Source organism: Drosophila novamexicana, unplaced genomic scaffold (genome assembly GCF_003285875.2).
Source record: "Drosophila novamexicana strain 15010-1031.04,08,12 unplaced genomic scaffold, DnovRS2.1 tig00000739-arrow-arrow-pilon, whole genome shotgun sequence".
Taxonomy (NCBI): Eukaryota; Metazoa; Arthropoda; class Insecta; order Diptera; family Drosophilidae; genus Drosophila; species Drosophila novamexicana.
The window spans coordinates 1530964-1551164 of NW_020824819.1; the positions used below are offsets into that span (position 1 = coordinate 1530964).

General features: G+C 43.5%; 5 protein-coding genes across 6 annotated transcripts; 3 read left to right on the forward strand and 2 right to left on the reverse strand.

Moving 5' to 3' along the window:
* Positions 1–359: 359 nt before the first annotated feature.
* Positions 360–3056, reverse strand: LOC115763517 (recombination repair protein 1). The gene is made up of 4 exons (XM_030706119.1): positions 1779–3056; positions 1638–1718; positions 1360–1562; positions 360–1291 (listed from the first exon to the last, which is right to left on the reverse strand). Exons 1-4 carry the CDS (start codon positions 2890–2892, stop codon positions 632–634), a joined length of 2058 nt encoding a protein of 685 aa, XP_030561979.1. The 5' UTR covers positions 2893–3056; the 3' UTR covers positions 360–631.
* Positions 3057–3389: 333 nt separating this feature from the next.
* On the forward strand, positions 3390–5547 carry LOC115763486 (tubulin gamma-1 chain). Its single transcript, XM_030706071.1, has 4 exons — positions 3390–3628; positions 3693–3895; positions 3961–4563; positions 4652–5547. The coding sequence occupies exons 1-4, from the start codon at positions 3580–3582 to the stop codon at positions 5255–5257; spliced, it is 1461 nt and encodes a 486-aa protein (XP_030561931.1). The 5' UTR covers positions 3390–3579; the 3' UTR covers positions 5258–5547.
* A 329-nt stretch (positions 5548–5876) lies between these two features.
* Positions 5877–7351, forward strand: LOC115763387. Its single transcript, XM_030705927.1, has 3 exons — positions 5877–5974; positions 6110–6420; positions 6481–7351. The coding sequence occupies exons 2-3, from the start codon at positions 6120–6122 to the stop codon at positions 7197–7199; spliced, it is 1020 nt and encodes a 339-aa protein (XP_030561787.1). The 5' UTR covers positions 5877–5974; positions 6110–6119; the 3' UTR covers positions 7200–7351.
* A 435-nt stretch (positions 7352–7786) lies between these two features.
* LOC115763563 (1-acylglycerol-3-phosphate O-acyltransferase Pnpla3-like) lies at positions 7787–10163 on the forward strand. Its single transcript, XM_030706182.1, has 4 exons — positions 7787–8796; positions 8967–9319; positions 9381–9652; positions 9982–10163. The coding sequence occupies exons 1-4, from the start codon at positions 7954–7956 to the stop codon at positions 10161–10163; spliced, it is 1650 nt and encodes a 549-aa protein (XP_030562042.1). The 5' UTR covers positions 7787–7953.
* A 971-nt stretch (positions 10164–11134) lies between these two features.
* Positions 11135–20190, reverse strand: LOC115763452 (chromodomain-helicase-DNA-binding protein 1). Of its 2 annotated transcripts, none has more exons than XM_030706022.1 (7): positions 19981–20190; positions 17744–18325; positions 17560–17675; positions 16892–17074; positions 12280–16836; positions 12082–12210; positions 11135–11854 (listed from the first exon to the last, which is right to left on the reverse strand). In XM_030706022.1, the coding sequence occupies exons 1-7, from the start codon at positions 19987–19989 to the stop codon at positions 11656–11658; spliced, it is 5775 nt and encodes a 1924-aa protein (XP_030561882.1). In that variant the 5' UTR covers positions 19990–20190; the 3' UTR covers positions 11135–11655. The 2 variants fall into 2 exon arrangements, with proteins under 2 accessions (XP_030561882.1, XP_030561881.1); XM_030706021.1 differs by lacking the exon at positions 19981–20190 and adding an exon at positions 19855–19937.
* Positions 20191–20201: the final 11 nt, after the last annotated feature.

Genomic DNA, 20201 nt, shown 5'->3' on the forward strand with positions numbered 1-20201 from the left:
ACAAATAAATGATCAATTAGATTATAAAGTGAAAATATGCGTATTCTTCAACTTGTTTGCATTTTTTATAACATTCCAAAATAATACTTCTCTGGATTAAGCATGTTTTTGTAAAAAATGCATTAGATTTTTTATTTGTTTTCCTTCTCTTCTATCTCAGAGTTGGGTGTGTACCCTTCTCCCTGATAAGTCCCATAGATATGCCTTCAGATCTGTACATTTTTGCAAATTTTTATATGCCATTAAAACCTAAGTACAGTTAAACGACAAAATGGACAATAAACGTGCTTAAACTGCCATAAAATTGCCGAAATAAGTGAAATTAAACAGCGTATCCGCATTTTCTAGTACTTAGTTGTATTATACTTTATTGAAATACAAAATGTAATCGAATGTTTAGGCATTTAGGTATAAATGGAATATTAGTAATGAATATTCAATTATAACAAAAAAAAAAGAATAGCAATACGTGCGTGATTAACGCCAGCAAGGACACACGTAAATTTGCTCATAAATAACTATTACAAACACAAACAATGGGGCATAATTTTAAGACATTGGGAAAAGAAAAAATAAACTCAATTGAAAAATATAATATGATATATGCATGTAGTTATGCATGTGTTGATGCTTAAACATTTAGAAAGACAGTTATGGGGCAATGATCGCTGCCCAGGCAATGGCTGCGCATCACATTGTCCACGATGCGCGATACGAAACGCTCCGACACAAGGCAGTAATCCAAACGCCAGCCAACGTTTCGGGCACGCGCATTGGACATGTAGGTCCAGAAGGTGTACGCACCGGTGCGCTCCGGGTACAAATGCCTGTAGGTATCCACATAGCCAAGGGCCAGCAAATCAGTCATCTTTTCACGCTCCTCCTTGGTGAATCCAGCGTTACGTGTGTTATTTTTGGGATTAGCCAAATCAATCTCTGTATGCGAAACATTCATGTCGCCACAAATGACAACGGGCTTCAGTGCATCCAATTTTTGTACATACGCCTGGAATAGTTGCTCCCAGCGCATGCGCATCTCCAAATTAACCAGCTTGCGACCCGAATTCGGTACATACACATTGATCAAATAGAATTTCTCATACTCGGCGGTGATCATCCGTCCTACATCATCAAACTCCGGATTGCCAATGCCATATTCCACATTTATTGGCATTATTTTACTGTAGATGGCCACGCCCGCATAACCGCCGGGCATGCACAGCCAGTATGGATGGTATCCGGGAAGACGCGTCATCTCATCGGGCAGCTGATCGTTGACGCATTTGGTTTCCTGCAAGTGAGTTGATATATTTGGTAAAAAGTGTTTTTTTAATATATAACATTTTTGTATGTTAATACCTGTAAGCAAAATATATCAGGCTCTTCAAAGTCCACAAACTTTAGACCATCTTTCTTCAACCAGGCGCGCAAACCAGCCACATTCCAGCTAGAGATTTTCAAGTTGAATGGCTTGTCCGTTGGCGAAGTGAATAGACTTTTTTCATAGATTCCAGCAGCCGCTGCCTCCACCTTTTGTGTTGCTGGCTTTTTGGCCTTGGACGCTGGAAAACAAAAGTTGAGCACATTTTGCAAACTTTTCAATACCGCACCGCCACAGCCGGGCTCCATCAACGTACTTCTCGAGCCGTCAGCTGCGTCGATTGAAATGGCATTCGCATTCTCTTCGGCGCCTGCAGCTGGTCGTTTTCGGCCGCGTGCTGCAAAATAAAAACGACTATCTGGACGCTTGCTAGGATATGCCAATTTTTTTTATTTACCTGGTTTGCTCTCTGGCACTTTAAGTTCCTCCAGCTCTATATCGTCGTTGACTTTCTTTTGCGTACGCTTTTTGCTAGTGGCTGGCATCTCCACACTTGGCAGATCCTGCTGTGGATCATTTGTGGCCGCTTTCCTGCGGGGTTTTTTGGCCGGAACCTCAACATTTTCATTGTTGCTCTTTGCTTGCTTGGGGCGCTTCTTGTTTACTAGCTGTGTTTCCGGTTCTGGTTCTGGTTCTGGCTCTGGATCCTCCTCTGCCTCTAGCACCTCGGCGATTTCTGTGTCTGCCAAACGCTTCGTAACGCGTGCACCTTTTGTTGTTGCTGTTTTTATTGTCGATTCTTCTGCTGCGACTGCATCGGCCTTTTTAGCCCTGCCCTTGGTCTCAGGCGCAATCAATTCCTTTTTAGCACGTCCCTTCACTGACTCGGCTTGTTCGGCTGATTCGGTAACTGTTTTTTTCTCTGGCTCCTTTTTGCGTCCGCGCGCTTTTGAGTCTGCCTCCTTGGTCGGCGCGACAGTGATAGCGGCCTCCTCGTTTAGGGATGTTTTTTCTTTCTTGGCGCGTCCTTTTGTTACTTCAGGCTCTTCCAGTGCTGAGGGTTTCTCTTTTTTCGAGCGTGGCTTTGTTGCTTTAGTTTTGGGTTCGTCAGTGACCTCTGTAGCCAATTTCTTAGCGCGACCTCTTGGCTTAGGCGGCTCTGTGTCTTCCACACCTGTGTCTTCCTGCACCGCCGACTTTTTGGAGCGTGGCTTTGCTGCTTTAGTTTTGGGTTCGTCACTGACCTCTGTAGCCAATTTCTTGGCGCGACCTCTTGGCTTAGGCGGCTCTGAGTCTTCCACAATGACTTCTACCTTTTCGGCGGGCTTTCTTCTGGCCCGCACCGCCGACTTTTTTGCAACAACATCAGCTTCCTGTACATCATTTACTTCCGCAGAAGCCGTAGCAGCTGGCATTTTCTTGCCGCGCGCTTTGCTTTTGGCAGCCTGTTTAGTATCATCTGCGACATTAGCGGCCCCCTCTTCTGCTACAGACGAGGATGAAGCATCATTGCCATTTGTTACAGGCAATTCCGACGATGTTTTTTTTTTTGCAACTTTCGCGCGAAGCATATTCAAACAATGTTTTTTTTGTATTCGACAAGATTGTTGTTGTTGTCGTTGAATATTTTGATCACGAAATTTCCAATAATGCTTATCGCTTTCTGCTTACTTTTAAAATGCGACCAATGCCAAAAACAACCGACCATTAGCTCTGCGCGGGCAATGGCAATGCCACCCCAAGCCGGCACATTTTTTAGCCCGCGTGAAGTTGGCAGCAAAACCATCGATATTAACGATTGCAGAATTTGAAGCAATAAATAATTTACTTCTAAATAGGGTTTGTTTGAATAATGTAATTTTCCTTGAAGGAATATTTTTCATTAATAAAAATATTCTGTTAATTAAAACAAATATTAAAAATAATTAAAAATAAATAATAGCCATTGTGATCTGCATACCAGTCCTTACGAAATGAGATATCGATACATACATAAAATGAATTTGGAGTCACTGCACGCCAACTATCGATACATCGATAGTGTCATCGATTGTTTTTTCAGCACTACCCGCTGCATCTTTTATTTAAGTTTTTTCCAATAAATAATTCGTTTTGGCAACAATTTTAAGTGTTTTTGGTGTAATGAGCATATAAATTTAACTGCGCTAAGCAGCATTAAACAACAAAGCGCACAAGTCAGCTCAAATTATTAAGTGGATTCGCATCAGCAGTCATCGTCGAAACCTCATCTCGCAAAAATGCCAAGCGAAATAATTACGCTGCAGCTGGGGCAATGCGGCAATCAAAGTGGGTACAATTTATAGATTGTTGCGGTCTTTTGTAATTTGTGACATCATATAACATTTGTTAGTTGGCTTTGAGTTTTGGAAGCGGCTCTGCTTAGAACATGGCATCTCACCGAGCGGCGTTCTTGAAGAATTTGCCACCGATGGCATGGATAGAAAGGATGTTTTCTTCTATCAGGCGGATGATGATCATTATATACCGCGGGCCGTGTTGCTAGATTTAGAGCCGCGCGTTATTAACACCATTATGACTTCTGCTTATTCCAAGGTAAGTCTCCAACTGAAAAGCTTCATTAAGTTTAAATGAAAAAAAGCAATTCTGGTTTCGATTAGCTGTACAATCCTGAGAACGTGTACTTGTCTAAACATGGCGGCGGTGCCGGCAACAACTGGGCTTCTGGCTATAGCCAGGGCGATAAATTGCAGGAGGAAATCTTTGATATAATCGATCGCGAGGCAGACGGAAGCGATTCGCTTGAAGGTTTTGTGCTTTGTCATTCGATAGCAGGTGGCACTGGGTCGGGAATGGGATCATTTCTTATGGAACGCCTGGCAGATCGTTATCCCAAAAAACTTATCCAAACTTACAGCGTGTTTCCAAATCAAGACGAAATAAGCGACGTTGTCGTACAACCCTACAACTCGATGCTCACGCTACGCCGCCTGACCACTGCTGCAGACAGTGTTGTCGTCCTGGACAATACGGCTCTCAATCGCATTGCCTGCGATCGTTTGCACATACAAAACCCAACCTTTACACAGATTAATACTCTAGTCTCAACCATAATGAGTGTTAGCACAACAACTCTGCGCTATCCATCCTATATGAACAATAATCTCATTGGCCTGACAGCGCCATTAATTCCAACTCCACAACTGCACTTTCTGATGACTGGCTACACACCGCTGACCAGCGATGCTAATCTTAGCAATCATGTAAGTATTACTTCCAGACAGTTAGAAATTGACCGGACGGCAGTCTTCCTTCGCTGTAGATCAGAGTTTGTAAATTAATTACTTTTAGCATAATCCATTGTCTTCGCACCAGGCCGTTAACGTGCGAAAGACCACCGTGTTGGATGTGATGCGGCGTCTCCTGCAGCCAAAGAACATGATGGTGTCCACAGGCCCGGACAAAACTAATCATCACTGTTACATATCAATACTAAACATCATACAGGGCGAGGTGGATCCCACACAGGTGCACAAATCGCTTCAGCGTATTCGAGAGCGCAAATTAGCGCAGTTTATACCGTGGGGGCCAACTTCTATACAGGTGGCATTATCGCGCTCCTCGCCCTACGTGCAAAGCAGCCACCGAGTTTCGGGCTTGATGCTGGCCAATCACACGAGCATTTGCTCATTGTTTGAGCGAACTTTAAATCAGTATGACAAGCTGCGAAAGCGTGGCGCTTTTCTGGATCAATTTAGACGCGAGGACATCTTTAAGGATGATTTGAATGAATTGGACGAGTCCAGAGAGATCGTAGACGGCCTCGTCCAAGAGTATGAGGCGGCAACACGCACGGACTATTTGCAGTTTTCGGCGAATAGGCGTGGTGCCAAAGCTGAAGGAGCAGGCGATACTAAATCAGAAGATACCAAGTCGTTAAACAGCGCAGATCTTTGAGTCATTAACCCTTGTGCCATTTATGTGCCATGGTCAAGAAACCAAGTATTCAAAACTTGCTCGAATATACATGTCTGTGTGTTTTTAATTATTTATGAATTATTGACACGCAAGGATTCTAAATCCTTCAAGTATTTATACAGCATAAATTGTTTTAAGTATCTTATATGTTCGTGTGTATTTCTGTCAATAAGTACACTGTCTGTATTTAACAGTATAAGACTTTTTATGTTTGCACATTTTTTCATTTCTTACTAACTTAAATGTTAAAATATTGCTCTAATAAAGTTAGTTGCAGTTAATAACTACCGATTGCTCATTTCTTTGTTTTGAATGTCATAACAGTTGGCAAAAGCCAAAGATAATGGGCCGGATACGGCAAAGATTATCAGTAGGTAAATGCACTTGGATTTTTAACATTAGCCTTAAACTGGTAATATAATAACTAATACTTGGTCTATACGCCAACTATTATGGAATGGTAAGCAAACTACAAACAATCTTTACAATAAATCAAATTGTATACGGCCGTTTCTTTCAAATTTGTTGGCAGGTAATTTTGTTTTAATTTTGTGGTGGCTCGTCGATATATTACTATGTTTATATTAAACATGTGAATGATTGGCTCTTTTTCCTAATTTTATTTTACAATATATTTACATTATTTCGTTGCGCAGCAAATTTCATTACCTGTTTCCATTGAGGGGAAAAGAACAAGTAAGTTTTCAAAATGAAATAACTTTGCGCTGTTAATAACATTACGAAAAATGTTATTGGGCTTGTGTTTTTTTTTTTTTTTGGAATTGGAATGCTGCTGCAATTCAATTGTTGATATACAAATGTTTATTTAAGCACCAGTCTAATGGCGGCAAATACACCTGTTGCTGAGGCAGAAAATGGAGAAAAAGCACAAATCTCTACCTTCGCCGTGCTGGACTTGGAAACATCGAATTTGCCTGCATATAACAATAATCGGGTTAGCATCACCGAACTATGCATTTACGCCTTTGATCCTGCAGTCTTAAAGGACAGCGTGGAACCAGAGGACCAGTTGACGCCACCCTCTCCTAATGCTTTACCCCTTCCGCCGAGAGTGCTGCACAAGCTAAACTTACTTTTCCAGCCGTCAATGACTGTACACCCAGGCGCCGAGAGAATCACAGGTTTGAGTTGTGAATGAGTCATGCATGGAATTAAAATATATTATCCCATTCCCATGGCAGGCTTGAACAATTATATTTTGGAACGCGAATCGAAGCTGGACGAGAACGCGGGACAAATTATACTGAGATTTTTGGAGCATTTACGCCCTCCTGTTTGTCTTGTAGCACATAATGGCTGGGCATTCGATTTTCCAATTATAAAGCAAGCGCTTGACAAACTGAATATTAATTTGCCAGCATCTACGCTGTGCGTGGATTCGTTGCGTGCCTTTATGGAAATCGACGATAAGCGAAGCGATGAAATAGTTGTGGAAAACGTTTTGGCGACCGACATCAAGCTTGAACCGGAAACTACATGCGAGCCACCCGCCAAAGTAATCGACTGGCAGAAGGTGAACGAAACGACGCCGAAGCGTCCAATCCTGAGGGGTGCGGCAGCAACTCGTAAACGCCAGCTGTTGAACGATGACACTTGCAATAATGATGTAGAAGCTGCCAAACGAGCACCCCGAGATATAAGTGCCCGTCGCCAACTGTTTGCTGGCTTGAAATGTGCTCAAACCGAACGGATTCCACCCCGCGGATGCTATGGATTAGCCCGTCTGTTCGAACGCACATTTGAGAAATCTGCAGCAAATGCTCACCAAGCCGAGGCGGATGTCATTATGCTCACAAAACTCATCCAATGCTACAGTGTGGACTTCCTAGCCTTCGCTGAGGAGCAAGCAATTCCGTTCGCCAATGTCGTACCAATTGGTGGCAAGGCACCTAGTTCTTAGTTTTTCTATTTAGCATGTTTGCATGATAGTCTTAACGTTTGACGGTTTTAAATAGCAAAAATTGTAAATGTGGTTTTTAAAGTGCTATATATTTTTATACTTGAACATTTTGTTGAGATCATAAACATGTCTTCTAATTGAATTCTAATAATAAAAGTGTATTTTATAAATTTAAAGCTAGCTGGATTTTTTTGAATATTCCCTTTCGTTTTAATATGCGTGGTCACACTAGGATTGATATTGTGAATGGATCTAGGTAGATATTTGTAGTGTTAATAATTTTTACAACTATAAAAGTTCAAACTAAAGTTTAGTATTATTAAAATGTGCTAAAAGATCTTTTCATTTTTAAGATTTTTGGACTTGTGCATTCTGGTTTTTGGTGTCATGCACGCTGACAAAATATTCTATTGAGAAAATAAAACGCAAACGCACGTAATTTTTATTAAATTCCTAATTACATCAAGTCGCATTCAGTACAAAGTACAAATTTATCGATATTTATTCACTGTGTGCTCGAAATGGCGTACAGTCACAGTTATTTGTTGGCAACTCGATAACTGTCGGGTCACTGCTTCCAGTCAGCTGTTCCCAAACAAAGAATCAGAACAATTTACGTTGCAAAAAACAGCACACAAAAAGTAACAAAGATCAAAATACAAGTGTGCGCATTAAGACATTCAACCGAAGTACGCTTAATTTATTGTTAGTAACGGTACTTGACAAAGCGCACAATAATAAAAGGAAGTGAACTATGAACTTGTCCTTCGCTGGCTGCGGCTTTCTGGGCATTTATCATGTCGGTGTGGCCGTGTGCTTTAAAAACTATGAGCCACATTTATTGCTGGAGAAAATTGGAGGGGCATCGGCTGGCTCTCTAGCCGCGTGCTGTTTGCTTTGCGATTTGCCATTGGGCAGCATGACATCCGACTTTTTCCGGGTAGTTAACGAAGCTCGCCGCCATTCGCTGGGTCCCTTCAGTCCATCGTTCAACATCCAGACCTGCCTGCTCGAGGGCCTACAGAAGCATTTGCCCGAGGACGCACATAAGCGTGTCAATGGACGCCTACACATCTCACTGACGAGCGTCTATGACGGCCAGAACGTCATCATCTCGGAGTTCGAGTCGCGTGAGGAGGTGCTTCAAGCGCTGCTTTGCGCCTGCTTCATTCCTGGCTTCTCTGGCATTTTGCCGCCACGTTTTCGCGGTGTACGCTACATGGACGGCGCCTTCTCGAACAATTTACCCATCTTGGATGAGAACACTATCACAGTGAGCCCGTTTTGCGGAGAGAGCGATATTTGTCCGCGTGACCAAAGCTCACAGCTGTTCCACTTCAACTGGGCCAACACAAGCATAGAAATCTCACGGCAAAACGTCAATCGATTTGTGCGTATTCTCTTCCCTCCACGGCCGGAGTTCCTCTCAAAGTTTTGCCAGCAGGGCTTCGATGATGCCCTCCAGTTTCTGCACCGAAACAATCTAATCAATTGCCGACGCTGTGTGGCTGTTCAGTCAACCTTTGTTGTCTCCGAAACAGTAGCCCAGCCACCCGAATTTGATCCAGAGTGTCGTGAATGTAAAAAGCATAGAAAGGTACGTAACAATTCTAGACCGGATGTGTGTTTACCATTCTACATAAAACATGGCCAAATGTATTCCCGCAATCGATTTATTCCGTTGAAAATAATGACACATAGCTATCAGAAATTGAAGCACAAAAGCAACTTAAATACTAATTTATATATTTCGTGAATTTTCTGCAGGACGCTTTGAGCTCAAATATGCCTCAGACAGTGCTGGACGTAATACAGGACTACATTGAGCAGGCCAACAAGGGCCTGGCCAACTGGATCTTCAGGCATCGTGGCATTAAGCTGCTCTCGCTGCCAGCTACAGTGCCCATGGACTTTTTGCTGGCGACAGTCTATAAAATAACCAGTCTGACCCCGAAGCTAACCAAGCAGATGCGACAACTCGTATCGCAGCTAAATAATTCCATTCAAATGCATCTCTTTAGTAAGTTTCCGCTGTATGACCAGCCACACTTCGACACCACAGGACTGCTGCACTCCAGTCGCTTGTATGGACCGCGTGTCTCGATACTGGTTGATGAATGGTGAGTCTTTCAAGGTGGCTCTTTTAAAATTTATTGGTATAAAATGTGGTTTAATTTACAGCGGTGCTACACCACTTAATGCGGATGTTGATAACTTTGAACATGTTCTCAAGATGAGCACGCATAATGACGCCTTATATGCCTACTACTACACTGATAATAGCACCAACCATGTCAAAGTGACCGAAATATTTGATTTTGATGAAATGACGGAGCACGGCCAGCTGGTTACAGATTTACAGCTATACGAAGGCTCCGTCGAGGATCATCCCAATCCCCGCCAGCAGCATTCCCATAATGCGGTTGTTAGCGAATGGAACGGCGTCGAATCGGGTTAGTATCAATCGCTTAATTTTATTAGGTCACCATCATGCTTTTTTGCATCGTTTAGATCCATCAAAAAATTTACTAAGCTGTTTCTTACAGTACAAATCATGCCTACCACACCTGAATTACACGATGTCGCCTTTTAAATCACTCGCACACGCACTCGCACACAGTTCCGAATTAGCTATCATAAACAAGCTAAACGAAAGTTCATATCATTGTCAGGTACATTTGACACATTTCATTAGGAGTAGTTAAATTGATTTGAATTTCACTTATTATTTAATCAATGTTTTCTATTTATTAACTATTACATTATTTATACTGCATTACAGACTTTTTCATAGACTCTCAAACGCCACATTCGACAGAATTAGCGCTTGCGAGAGAGCATGATTCGCCATACTTCAACACCTTCAATCTCGAACACAACTCGGCAGACTTGAATGATCCTCCGACCAATCAACCTAGCACGTCCATAAATAACAACGATTTGTGTATTATAGAAATTGAATGAGAATCGAATTTGCATTTGTAATGCTACATTTCCAAAGCGGCTCCCAGCCAAGCGAAGAGCCTTATAGTTTCCGTTAGCTTATAATGCTTAAATAATATTAGTACGAATACGTATGTATATGTAACTATGTAATTTTATTTTACATAAGCTCTGCTTCATCAATTTTTGAGTTGCAGTGACTGCACATAATTTAACTTTATTTTTTTCTCAGATGTTCTCGAATATTGCAAGCTTTGAAAACATCAATCTTTGTCTTCTAATTAAAATATATATAATTAATAAAAATATACGTAGTTTAATCTTTATTCAGTTTGTCATTATCATAGCTTAAAACGAGCTGGTTCTAACTACATGTTAGAACGATTTTATGTAGTTAAAAAAAAAATGCAGATGGTATTAATAAATTTGCCTGGGAAAGTTGGAGCTATTTGGTCGTCAAATTACTTAGTAAATAGCAAGTAGAAGACTAAAATAGAAATGTTCCTAAATTTAATAAAGAGATTTAATGGCTTGACGGACATAACTTTTTGTACTGAAGACTATGCAGATATAAAACCCAACTCAACTTACCGCTCTGAATAACCAAATGTAACCAGAAATACCCTGGTCCGAACTGTGTTAGATAATACGAAATGAAATCTTTGGATTTGGCAATTTGTTAATTGTTATTTTAATTATAAAATTCGTTGCACAAATTCTTGCTTTCATCGTCCAATTGCATTGAATACTCAAAAATATGATGTAATGTTTTATAATTTAATGATATACATATTTATAGACTTCAGATACTACAACATATGTTATATACCTATTTATTAGATTAAGAATAACTACAATACATACACACGACTCCTCTGGCGGTTTCTCTATAATATATATATGTATATAGTGTATAAAAGTGCAAATGATGCACAAACATAAAAACGAAAACTTACAAAATGTTTAGTTTTTCCTTTTTTGGATATTTAACATAATTGCTTTATTCATTGTTGTGTTTATAAATATAGTGAGAATTTTTGTTATTTTCAAAGCTTTCAAAAGACTTGTTAAAGTGGCATATGCCCGTAATTAACTGTACAGTATAAAAAGGGTGTAAAGAACAAAACTTAAAGCCTATGCTTTATACAAGGGAAATTGTAAAATTATCTTATTTACGTGATTCGCCCGAAACGCCGCCATGTACGCAATATGCGGTTCATATATAATTTAAATTTACAGTACAATTTATAAATAGCTGCTATATATTACTTGTACATATGTTTAGCTATGTATGTTTCTTAATCTGTATCATGCGTATTCTGATTGCTTGTGATTTATGTGTGTGTTTGTTTGCCTGCGTATGTAGGTGTGTGTGTTTGAGTGTATTGCTCTTGCGTTGTGTCAAGATCGTTACGGAAAGACTTATCAAATAGCAGCGCCCGACACAGACACCACAGCCAAGCTTAAAACTAACCTATATGTATATACAATAACTAGCGACGTTTGCTCCTCCTCACGTCTGCGTACGTCGCTCGTATTCGCTGCGCCTGTAGTCAGCGGGATAGTCGCGCGGCATGACCGGATAGCCGCGTGATTCGTTCCGATAGCTCGGTGGCGGTGGCGGCAATCCAGGCACCATGCCATTCGCCAAATAGTAATTGGGCGGTAGGTAATGGCTCGAGTAGGCATGCTGCGGCAGGGCGGATGGATATCTGCAAGCGAGAATCAATTAATTCACATTTAAGGAAACAAATCTGAATCTAGCAATAAATTGTATAATATCGATTTTAAAACACAAATTTTGTAATGAACTGTTTGCCTTTAGCCCAAACAATAAGGGCTACAAAGCGGAAATTTTACGGAATTTCCTTTTGCACTTGCCCTTGAACTTGATGGCTTTACAGATCTTATATTTAAAATCACCATTAGCTAAACTCACCTGCGCTTGTCTGGTCGCCGCTCGCGATCGCGTTCGCGATGGTCGCGATGATATCCGCTACCGGCAGCACCTCCGCCTCCGCGAGAATATAGTGAATCATAGCGTTCACGTTTGTAATCAAAGTTGTAGCTAAAAAAAAAAAAAAAAAGTCGAATAAGTTTTTGAAAATGGATGACTGCATGTATGTCATGGACGTACCGATCACGTTGATGCCAACGGTCCATCTCTGCTGCGTAGCTCGAAGCCGCAGGCGGCGGCTCAAAGCGACGACTGCTGCCGACAGCTGATGGTGAATTGAGACCCGAACGGCGTGCGCTGCTGCCCTCGTAGCTACTTGGAGCCCCGCCGCCCACACTTACATAGTAGTCATCGCCTCTATGATGCTTCTTGCGCTGATCCTCATGGCTGCCATGTCGTGCGGATGCCGAATCCATGTTGAGGCGCTTAAACGACATAGACTTAAGATTATCACTGATGCCAGCGTTGCTCATAGCCATGCCGCTGGCCTCCGCATCGTTCTCGTCGCGTTTTCGTTTCAATGGCGAATCGTTGGCAAAACGGCGAGCTGACTTGTCCTCGGCAGGTGCACCTGAATAGCGTCCTTGACGCTCTTTATCCTTATCCTTGTCCTTTTTCTTCTTCTTTCCACTTTTGTCACGCTCTTTCTCCTTATCCGCAATGCCTCCGTTTTCCGTACGTGACCGTTTCGATTTGCCGCCATCAACATCTGCTGCATTCGCGGCATCCTTTTGTGTTTGCTGTTTGAGGGCATGTTTGTAGATCTTGAACAGACGCTTTGCATCCAGTTCCGTAAACTTGGACACAAAGTACCAGAGGTTGCTGCGCCACTCTTTTTTTTCAGTCTCTCCGTACGGCTGCAGGCATACGTCTATTTGCCGCCCAATCTGCAATAGACAGTCACGTGTGTGCTGCAATTGATCCTGATCGGACAAACTGAGATCGGGCTGATCTAAGGCTTTGAGCGCTTTCTTCACCGGTCGCATCTTCTCCTTGCATTCATTGAAAATGCTGGGATCCAAGTCACCCAAAACTTCAAGAGCTCGAGGTTCATTGTTGGCCGTAAAGTGCATCGGCTTGTTGCCATTGTTGTCGGATGCGCTTGATTTCTTACTGCGGGTTTTAGACTTTTTCTTTTTCTGTGCGTTGGCGTGCTCTGCCCCTGCTGCGGAGGCAGCAACAGGCGAGGCCACAACGCTGGTGCCATCAGCAACCTGCCGTGAACTACTATCGCCCGGAAGCGAGGAGCTACCCTCCTCAGCCGCGCCCTCCTTTCGTTCCGGCGTGCTGACAGCTGTCGTGCTTGAGTTGAGGCTGGCTTTCAGTTTGCGCGGTCGCCGCTGGCGACGCTGTTCGCCTTTGGTTAGCTCCACATTCTTCTTGATGATCTTGAGTAGATACTCGGCTCTAGACTGCAAGTGCTTGGCTTGTGGCTTACGTGTGTCGTTGAGCAATATCTTCTCGCTGAGCTTGAGCGTCGGATCCAACTTCATTTGCTCCCAGGAGCCAATACCATATTGATAAATGCCGCGCAACAAATGGGTGTCTTCCTCGGCGCCCCACTCAACATCAAAGTTGGCCGAACGAGTCTTAATGTTAAACGTCCACTGCTGTCGCTCGTGCGCTGAACTAGGCATGAGCTCATTAAGCGGCTGCAGCTCTTCCTCACAAGAAAGCAGCGTTTTGGCATTGAACGACACGCCGCCCAGTTTAACCGAGTAAGTAGCGCGTGTGCGTCGCTGTTTGTTGCCCTGCTGATCCTCTTCCTTGACAGTCTTGATTTCTTCCTCCTTGTGCTCGTCTAAGAACTGCACACATCGATCATGCAGCATCTCGCCAATCCGCTTCAGCTCTGCCAGCGGCTTCTCCTGCAGCTCCGCATCACAGGCGATCGCCTCCAGGCGCTGCAACGGCGCCGGAAACTTCTTGTAGCTGCGTATGAAACGACGCAGCTCCGCATCGGTGAAGCCATTGATTTTCTCCTTCATTGCGGGACGTCCGCGTTTGCGTTGCCTTCCACTACCTTCCTCGCCTCCAGCGCCACTAGCATCGGAGCCCAACTCATAATCGGAATCGGCTGAATCGTCGCCCTGTTTGGAGCGTGCGCTACCTTTAGCAGTGCCTCGCTTGGCGGCATCGTTTTTATTGGCCGCGGCTGTTTTGCGGCGCGGCGGCAGGTACAAATCTTCCATTTCCTTGGCACGCGCCTGATCCTCAATGACCTTGCGATAGCCCTCGGGTATAATGTCGTCCCAATCCTTACTGTCATCCTCTTCATCAGCTCCTTGCTGATCCTTGCTCGCCGTCTCGCTTGGCTCGTCCTCCTGGAAGGCAGCTATGCTGGCCACCTTGAAGGCAGAAAGCAGATCATCACCGGGCATTTCAGGGTCTTCATTGCGTGTCTCGGCGCGGCGCAAGATTTCATCAATATCGCAAACAAGCTCCTCCTCATGCTCCTGCTCGTCCTTGAACAGCTCCTCTGCGCCAAATTTAAGTATGGCCGACAAGTCGTCTTTGTTAAAGGGATTGGAATTGGAGGAGTGACCATTGCCGCTCTTGTCTAGCACCGTACGGCCTGTGGTATCCATGCGCTGTATCACCAAATGGTCGAGCACCATTTTTTGCTTGGCACGCTCCACAATTTGCTCCTCGACGGAGCGCGCTGTGACCAAGCGGTATATGTTAACCTGATTCTTTTGGCCAATGCGATGGGCACGCGCCTGCGCTTGCAAATCATTCTGTGGATTCCAATCCGAATCGAATATAATGACTGTATCGGCTGTGGCCAGATTGATGCCCAAGCCGCCGGCGCGTGTTGATAGCAAGAAGCAAAAGTCCTGGCTACCCTCAGCATTGAAGTGATCCAACGCCTGACGCCGCATCTCGCCCTTAATACTGCCATCTAAGCGCTGAAATGAGAAATGTCGCTTCTGCAGATAATCAGCGAGCACGTCAAGCATTCGAACCATCTGTGAAAATATGAGCACACGATGTCCCGTCTCCTTAAGCCGACACAACAGTTTGTCTAATAGCACCAGCTTGCCGGAGCCCTTGAGCAGCATCTGAAGCGCCTCGTCCTGCTGTAAGCCAAAAAGCTCGAACTCTGAGGGTCGTATGAGCGCCGCATGATTACAGCACTTCTTCAGCTCAATGACAATGTTGAGGAAAGTGGAGGTGGAGCCGCGTTTGCCTTTGCGAAGCGCATCAAAATTTTTGGTAAGTATCCACTTGTAGTACTGCTTCTGGAGCGATGTCATCTCCACCCGTAGTATTTGCTCCACTTTGGCGGGCAGCGATTTCTCCACATCCTTCTTTACCCGCCGCAGTATGTAAGGCTCCAGCTGTTGATGCAGACGCGTGTAGCCTTTGTCCTCGGCATTGCCATGTTGCAGCTCAAAGTTGTCCCATGTATCGAATTTAGCAGGCATAATGAAGTGCAACAGAGCCCAGAGCTCCTTCAAAGAGTTCTGCAGTGGAGTACCCGTAATTAGCAGTCGATGATTCGTGTCAAACTCCTTGAGCGATTTGTACAACAGCGAGTCGTCGTTTTTCAGACGATGCGCCTCATCCACCAGCAATGCCGCCCATTGAAGCGTGCCCAGAAACTGTTTGTCCTTCAGCACAATCTCATAGGTGGTTAATATGCAATTGAATTTCAGTCTTTTGGAACCTTCAAACTGCCACTCGTATTGCTGTATTAGTTCACGGGACTTAACATCGCCCAGGTATGTTACTACATTCATATCGGGTGCCCACAAATCGAACTCCCGCTGCCAGGCGGTCATTGTGCTGAGCGGCACCACGCATAAAAATGGTCCATACAGATGATGAATCTTGAAAAGCGAATAGAGAAAGCATATAGTTTGTATGGTCTTGCCCAGGCCCATCTCATCGGCTAGTATGACCGAGTTCTCTTTGCACCACGAGTGCAGCAGCCAGTTCAGACCATCCATTTGGTAATCACGAAGTGTCAGTCCGTCCACCAGAAACTCGGGCTGTGACTTGATGCGCGAGAACTTGGGACGATATTTGATCACACGACAGTGACGCGATGGCGTCCACTTGGAGTTTTCTCGTTCAGTGAACTGCTCTACGCAGCGTTGCCATTTCCTTAGCACTAGTGGTGCGTCCTCCCACGTGGACTCCGCATACGGCAGAGATTGCCATTTGCACAGAAACTCCTCGCTGCCGTCTTCGGGTTTGGTGCCGCGCGCTATTATGCGGTCCACATTGTTGTAGGACTTCAGCAAATCATGCTGCAGCTCTAGCTGACACTCAAAGTAATCTATATCTTCGGGACCGGCATAACGACGCCAGTAAGCTGTGTCCTGCTCCTTCTTGATAAAGTTGTCCAGCTTTTTCATTCCCTTGGCCTTCATTTCGCGCAATGTCGTCTCCGACTCCCAGGTATTGTGTATGTAGCTCCAACCTTTCCATTTAATCAGGTATTGCACCTCCGCCAGTTCCGATGATTCATCGAAGCCCGCATTCGGATCGCAGCCGTTCTCCTCGATGGCATAAATGGTTGTCTGATTGCCTGTACAGCCCTTCTTTCCCACACGCTGCGCAAGTATGCGTTCAATGGTCTCACACTTTTCCTCCTCCTCAGCGGCAACCGCGCTCGCAGCTACTTGACTCTCGTCGTACTCAAATTCCAACAGGTCCTCGGAGTCGGTGGCCTCGTCCTCAGAGGCCTCTTTGTAACTAACAGCAGCGGCGTTACGACGAGTTGCGCAGCTATTGTGTTGAATGGAAAATGAGCGAGTGCTTCATTATAATATTATTGGCTTACCGCTTGCTCGCATCGTCATCGTCGCTGTCTTCCGAACTAAAGGACTTTACGCGGCGTCGCTGCTGCTGCTGCTGTGACTGTTTGTTGCCGCCGGAGCGGGCATTACACTTGCGTTTCTGTGCTGTAAATGGCGCCTCGTCGCTATCTGCGTCGTCACTCTCATCGCTTTCCTCGGAGTCCCAACTGTGTATGAATAGATGCTTAAAAGGTTGCGCACAATGTTTTTAAAGTAATTCGTTTGAACTACTTTTTGAATAATCTATGAATTGAAAAGTAAATCATTGTGAGACGTCCTGATTAGCAATTCCTAACTATCACTGGTAAAATTTCGGACCCATTTACTTAGAATAAAATTAAAATATTAGAAGAATAACAAAAAATAATAGCATTTCTCCCAATTATAAACAAAACATTTACCGAATCTTTTTGTGCAGTTTTCTAAATGACGAATAATTATTATTCAATCAATAAATAATAATTATACAATTTACTAACCAATGGGAACTCTTATAAAAGCTTAAAAGGACCTTTACAAATGTATTTTTCAAATTTATTTTTTCTAGCTCTTTGAACTATGTAAGTGTTCCCAAAACCGTAAATATAAACGTTACATAAAAGGCCTATCAACAGGCTAAGGTACAAACTAACTAGTTCTCAAATAAACTTACGTTTGGTTTTTCTTCTTCTTTTTGGTAGGTCGCTTGGATTTTTCAGCAGCAGGTGGCGGAGCTTTGCGCGGCTGTCGCGTGGATCGTTTGGGTCTGTAATCATCCTCCTCATCCTCCTGTCGAGTTGGGTAAAGCAAAAGAGCTTATGTTTTTGGAGTCAGTTAATCAGAAGCTTGAAACTTACACTGCTGCTACTGCTGCTAGAGGATGTGGGCGAGGCATTGTCAGAGCTATCACTGGCATCATCTTCATCGGCGCTGGCTTCGCTGGTGGCCTGCGTCTTTTGTGGCTGCTGGCCATCATCGTCATCTTCATCATCGTCGTCATCGTCATCCTCCGCGCCAGCCTTAGCCAACGTTGCGGCAGAGGTGCCCGAAGAGCTGCTGCTACTACTCGTGTGCAATTTGCTATTGTTGATGTTGTTGTTGCTCGTCCTGTCAGGCTCGCCGCCAACGTCCGCATCAGATTCGGAATCACTGGCGCTGGAACCGGCACTAGAGCTGTCGTCGTCGTTTCCATCCGTAAAGCCATTCGTTTTGGTATCTGCTTGAGCGGCCGCTGCTGTTGGTGGAAAACCCGCCACCGCCGTTTTGGCAACCGTTGGCTCCGGCGAACTGCGTCCATCGCTGGAATTACCTGAGGAACTGTCTGAATCGGAGTCGGTACCGGAGGAGCCACTCCCACTACCGCTGCCACTGCCACTGGCTTCTTCACGTGTGTCATCTTGTTCGTCTGAGCCTATACTATGCGACGATTCATTGAGTGCCTGTGTGAGAATGAAGAGCACGATTATATCCAATTTAATATAGAGAGCTTAAAGGGAGCAAACTAGTTTCCAAAAACTTAAAGAGTACCACGCGTTCGAAAACCGTTTTATTTACAACAAAACTTATGTCAGTCCACAATTTAACCGAATGTGCTTAAGAAAACACGTAGAAAATACAAATATCTGCAAGCTTTGTGCCAACATAACTTAATATGTAACACTTTCAATTACTCTCACTGATTACATTCGTAGTGAAGAACTTATCCTGTCAAGAACAGATTTACTGCAATGGCGTTTAATATTCCCTCGATCGAGTTTACAAATGAAGTTTAAGCCAGGATTCATTGTTCAGTATCGCTAAAACATAAGGTATTATGCAAGGTATAACTGCATCTAATCTCTACGTGCCCTTTTAGAGACACATCCTTAGGTTAACCACCATTAATTGTTCGAAAGCAATTAGAAATTTAAAGAACTTACCACACACTGTAGGATAAAGAGTATGGTACAAGTTCGTAATATGTTAACACAAGAACTTAAATATACACTTATTCCTGGCTAAGAATACGAGGTATCCTTGTATAATCGAAATAGCCTCAAAACGCGTATAAATCGAAGGAGTTCTTGCAGTTGCCGCATCCAAAGATGTCAGCAATGTAGGTGCCTTGGCTTGCAACACAAAAAACCTTCTGTAGAATGCAGTTGCACAAGTAATCCTCTCCAGAAATGCAGTTTGTAGCCTTTAAAGAACGGTTTTTGTTGTCAGTATCAAAGCTTGGTGGCTTCAGTACGTTGTCTGAACTGGGTACGCAGGCGTACTACACAGAAATGAATGAAAAACACTTTATACACGATCCTGGACAGAAAAGCCGGTTAAAACATCAAAAATCCGCAGATTTCGTGCTACTGACGCAGTTCTCTTGGTCTACAGCGACAACATTGTTGTTTAAATGCACTGAAAACGGTCTAAAATTATTAATAATACATTTTTTATCAAAAATTTTAAGAAAACAGAGATAGTTCTTTGCAAATTATATTTTGGCGGGCTGATTACCCAAGAAAATTGGCCAGAAATTGATGGATTGGAGCACGAGGAAAACTTTGCACCGGACAAATTGTGATTACGTAATCGAAGAAAATTTTCATTTGCCACTGGAAATGTACGAAAATAATGTAAATTATTCTTGTTTGGATGCGGCATTCAACGAAAACAAACCGAAATGCCCAATTTCAAACGGAATTTGCGAAAATGGGTCCCCAATGGATTTTTAGAAAAATTACACTGGCTGCCACGTTGGATCCTCGGGCACCGGTTGGCGTTGTCAAAACTGTGAAACACCATTGAATATATGATATTTAAGCACTTTTTTGTAAAAAGCCGCTCTGAATAGCGAACAGATTGATGTACGTGTGACGGAGTCTCAATCGGGGGGACACCTCTAGGGTCTGTCTTCGTGACTGGCACCTGCCACACCCACAAAAGCAGCGTAGAAATTTGATACGACACAGTTTTTTAGAATAATACTCACACGACGACTCGAATTCAACTGATTGATATCGCCTTGTTTCGAGTGATAGAAAAATTTCATAGTTTTCTTGTTATTTTTTTCTCTTACACGACGTTCACTGTCACAGCTTTTTCAAGGCCTACTTACCTGGCTCATTATATTTTCGTGGTAGCACACAGAGTTGCCTTATAGCGCTCATTAAACATGCAATACACTTTTTAACGGTTCTGACAAATGTTTATTTTGATTCTTAAAGTAGGCCACTTGTTTTTAAATGCAGTTTTCAACCACACAAAAGATGTTCACGTCGTCTTGGTCTATTGCAGTAAAAAATACGCCATTTTGTTTTAATCAGGAATGCATTGAGT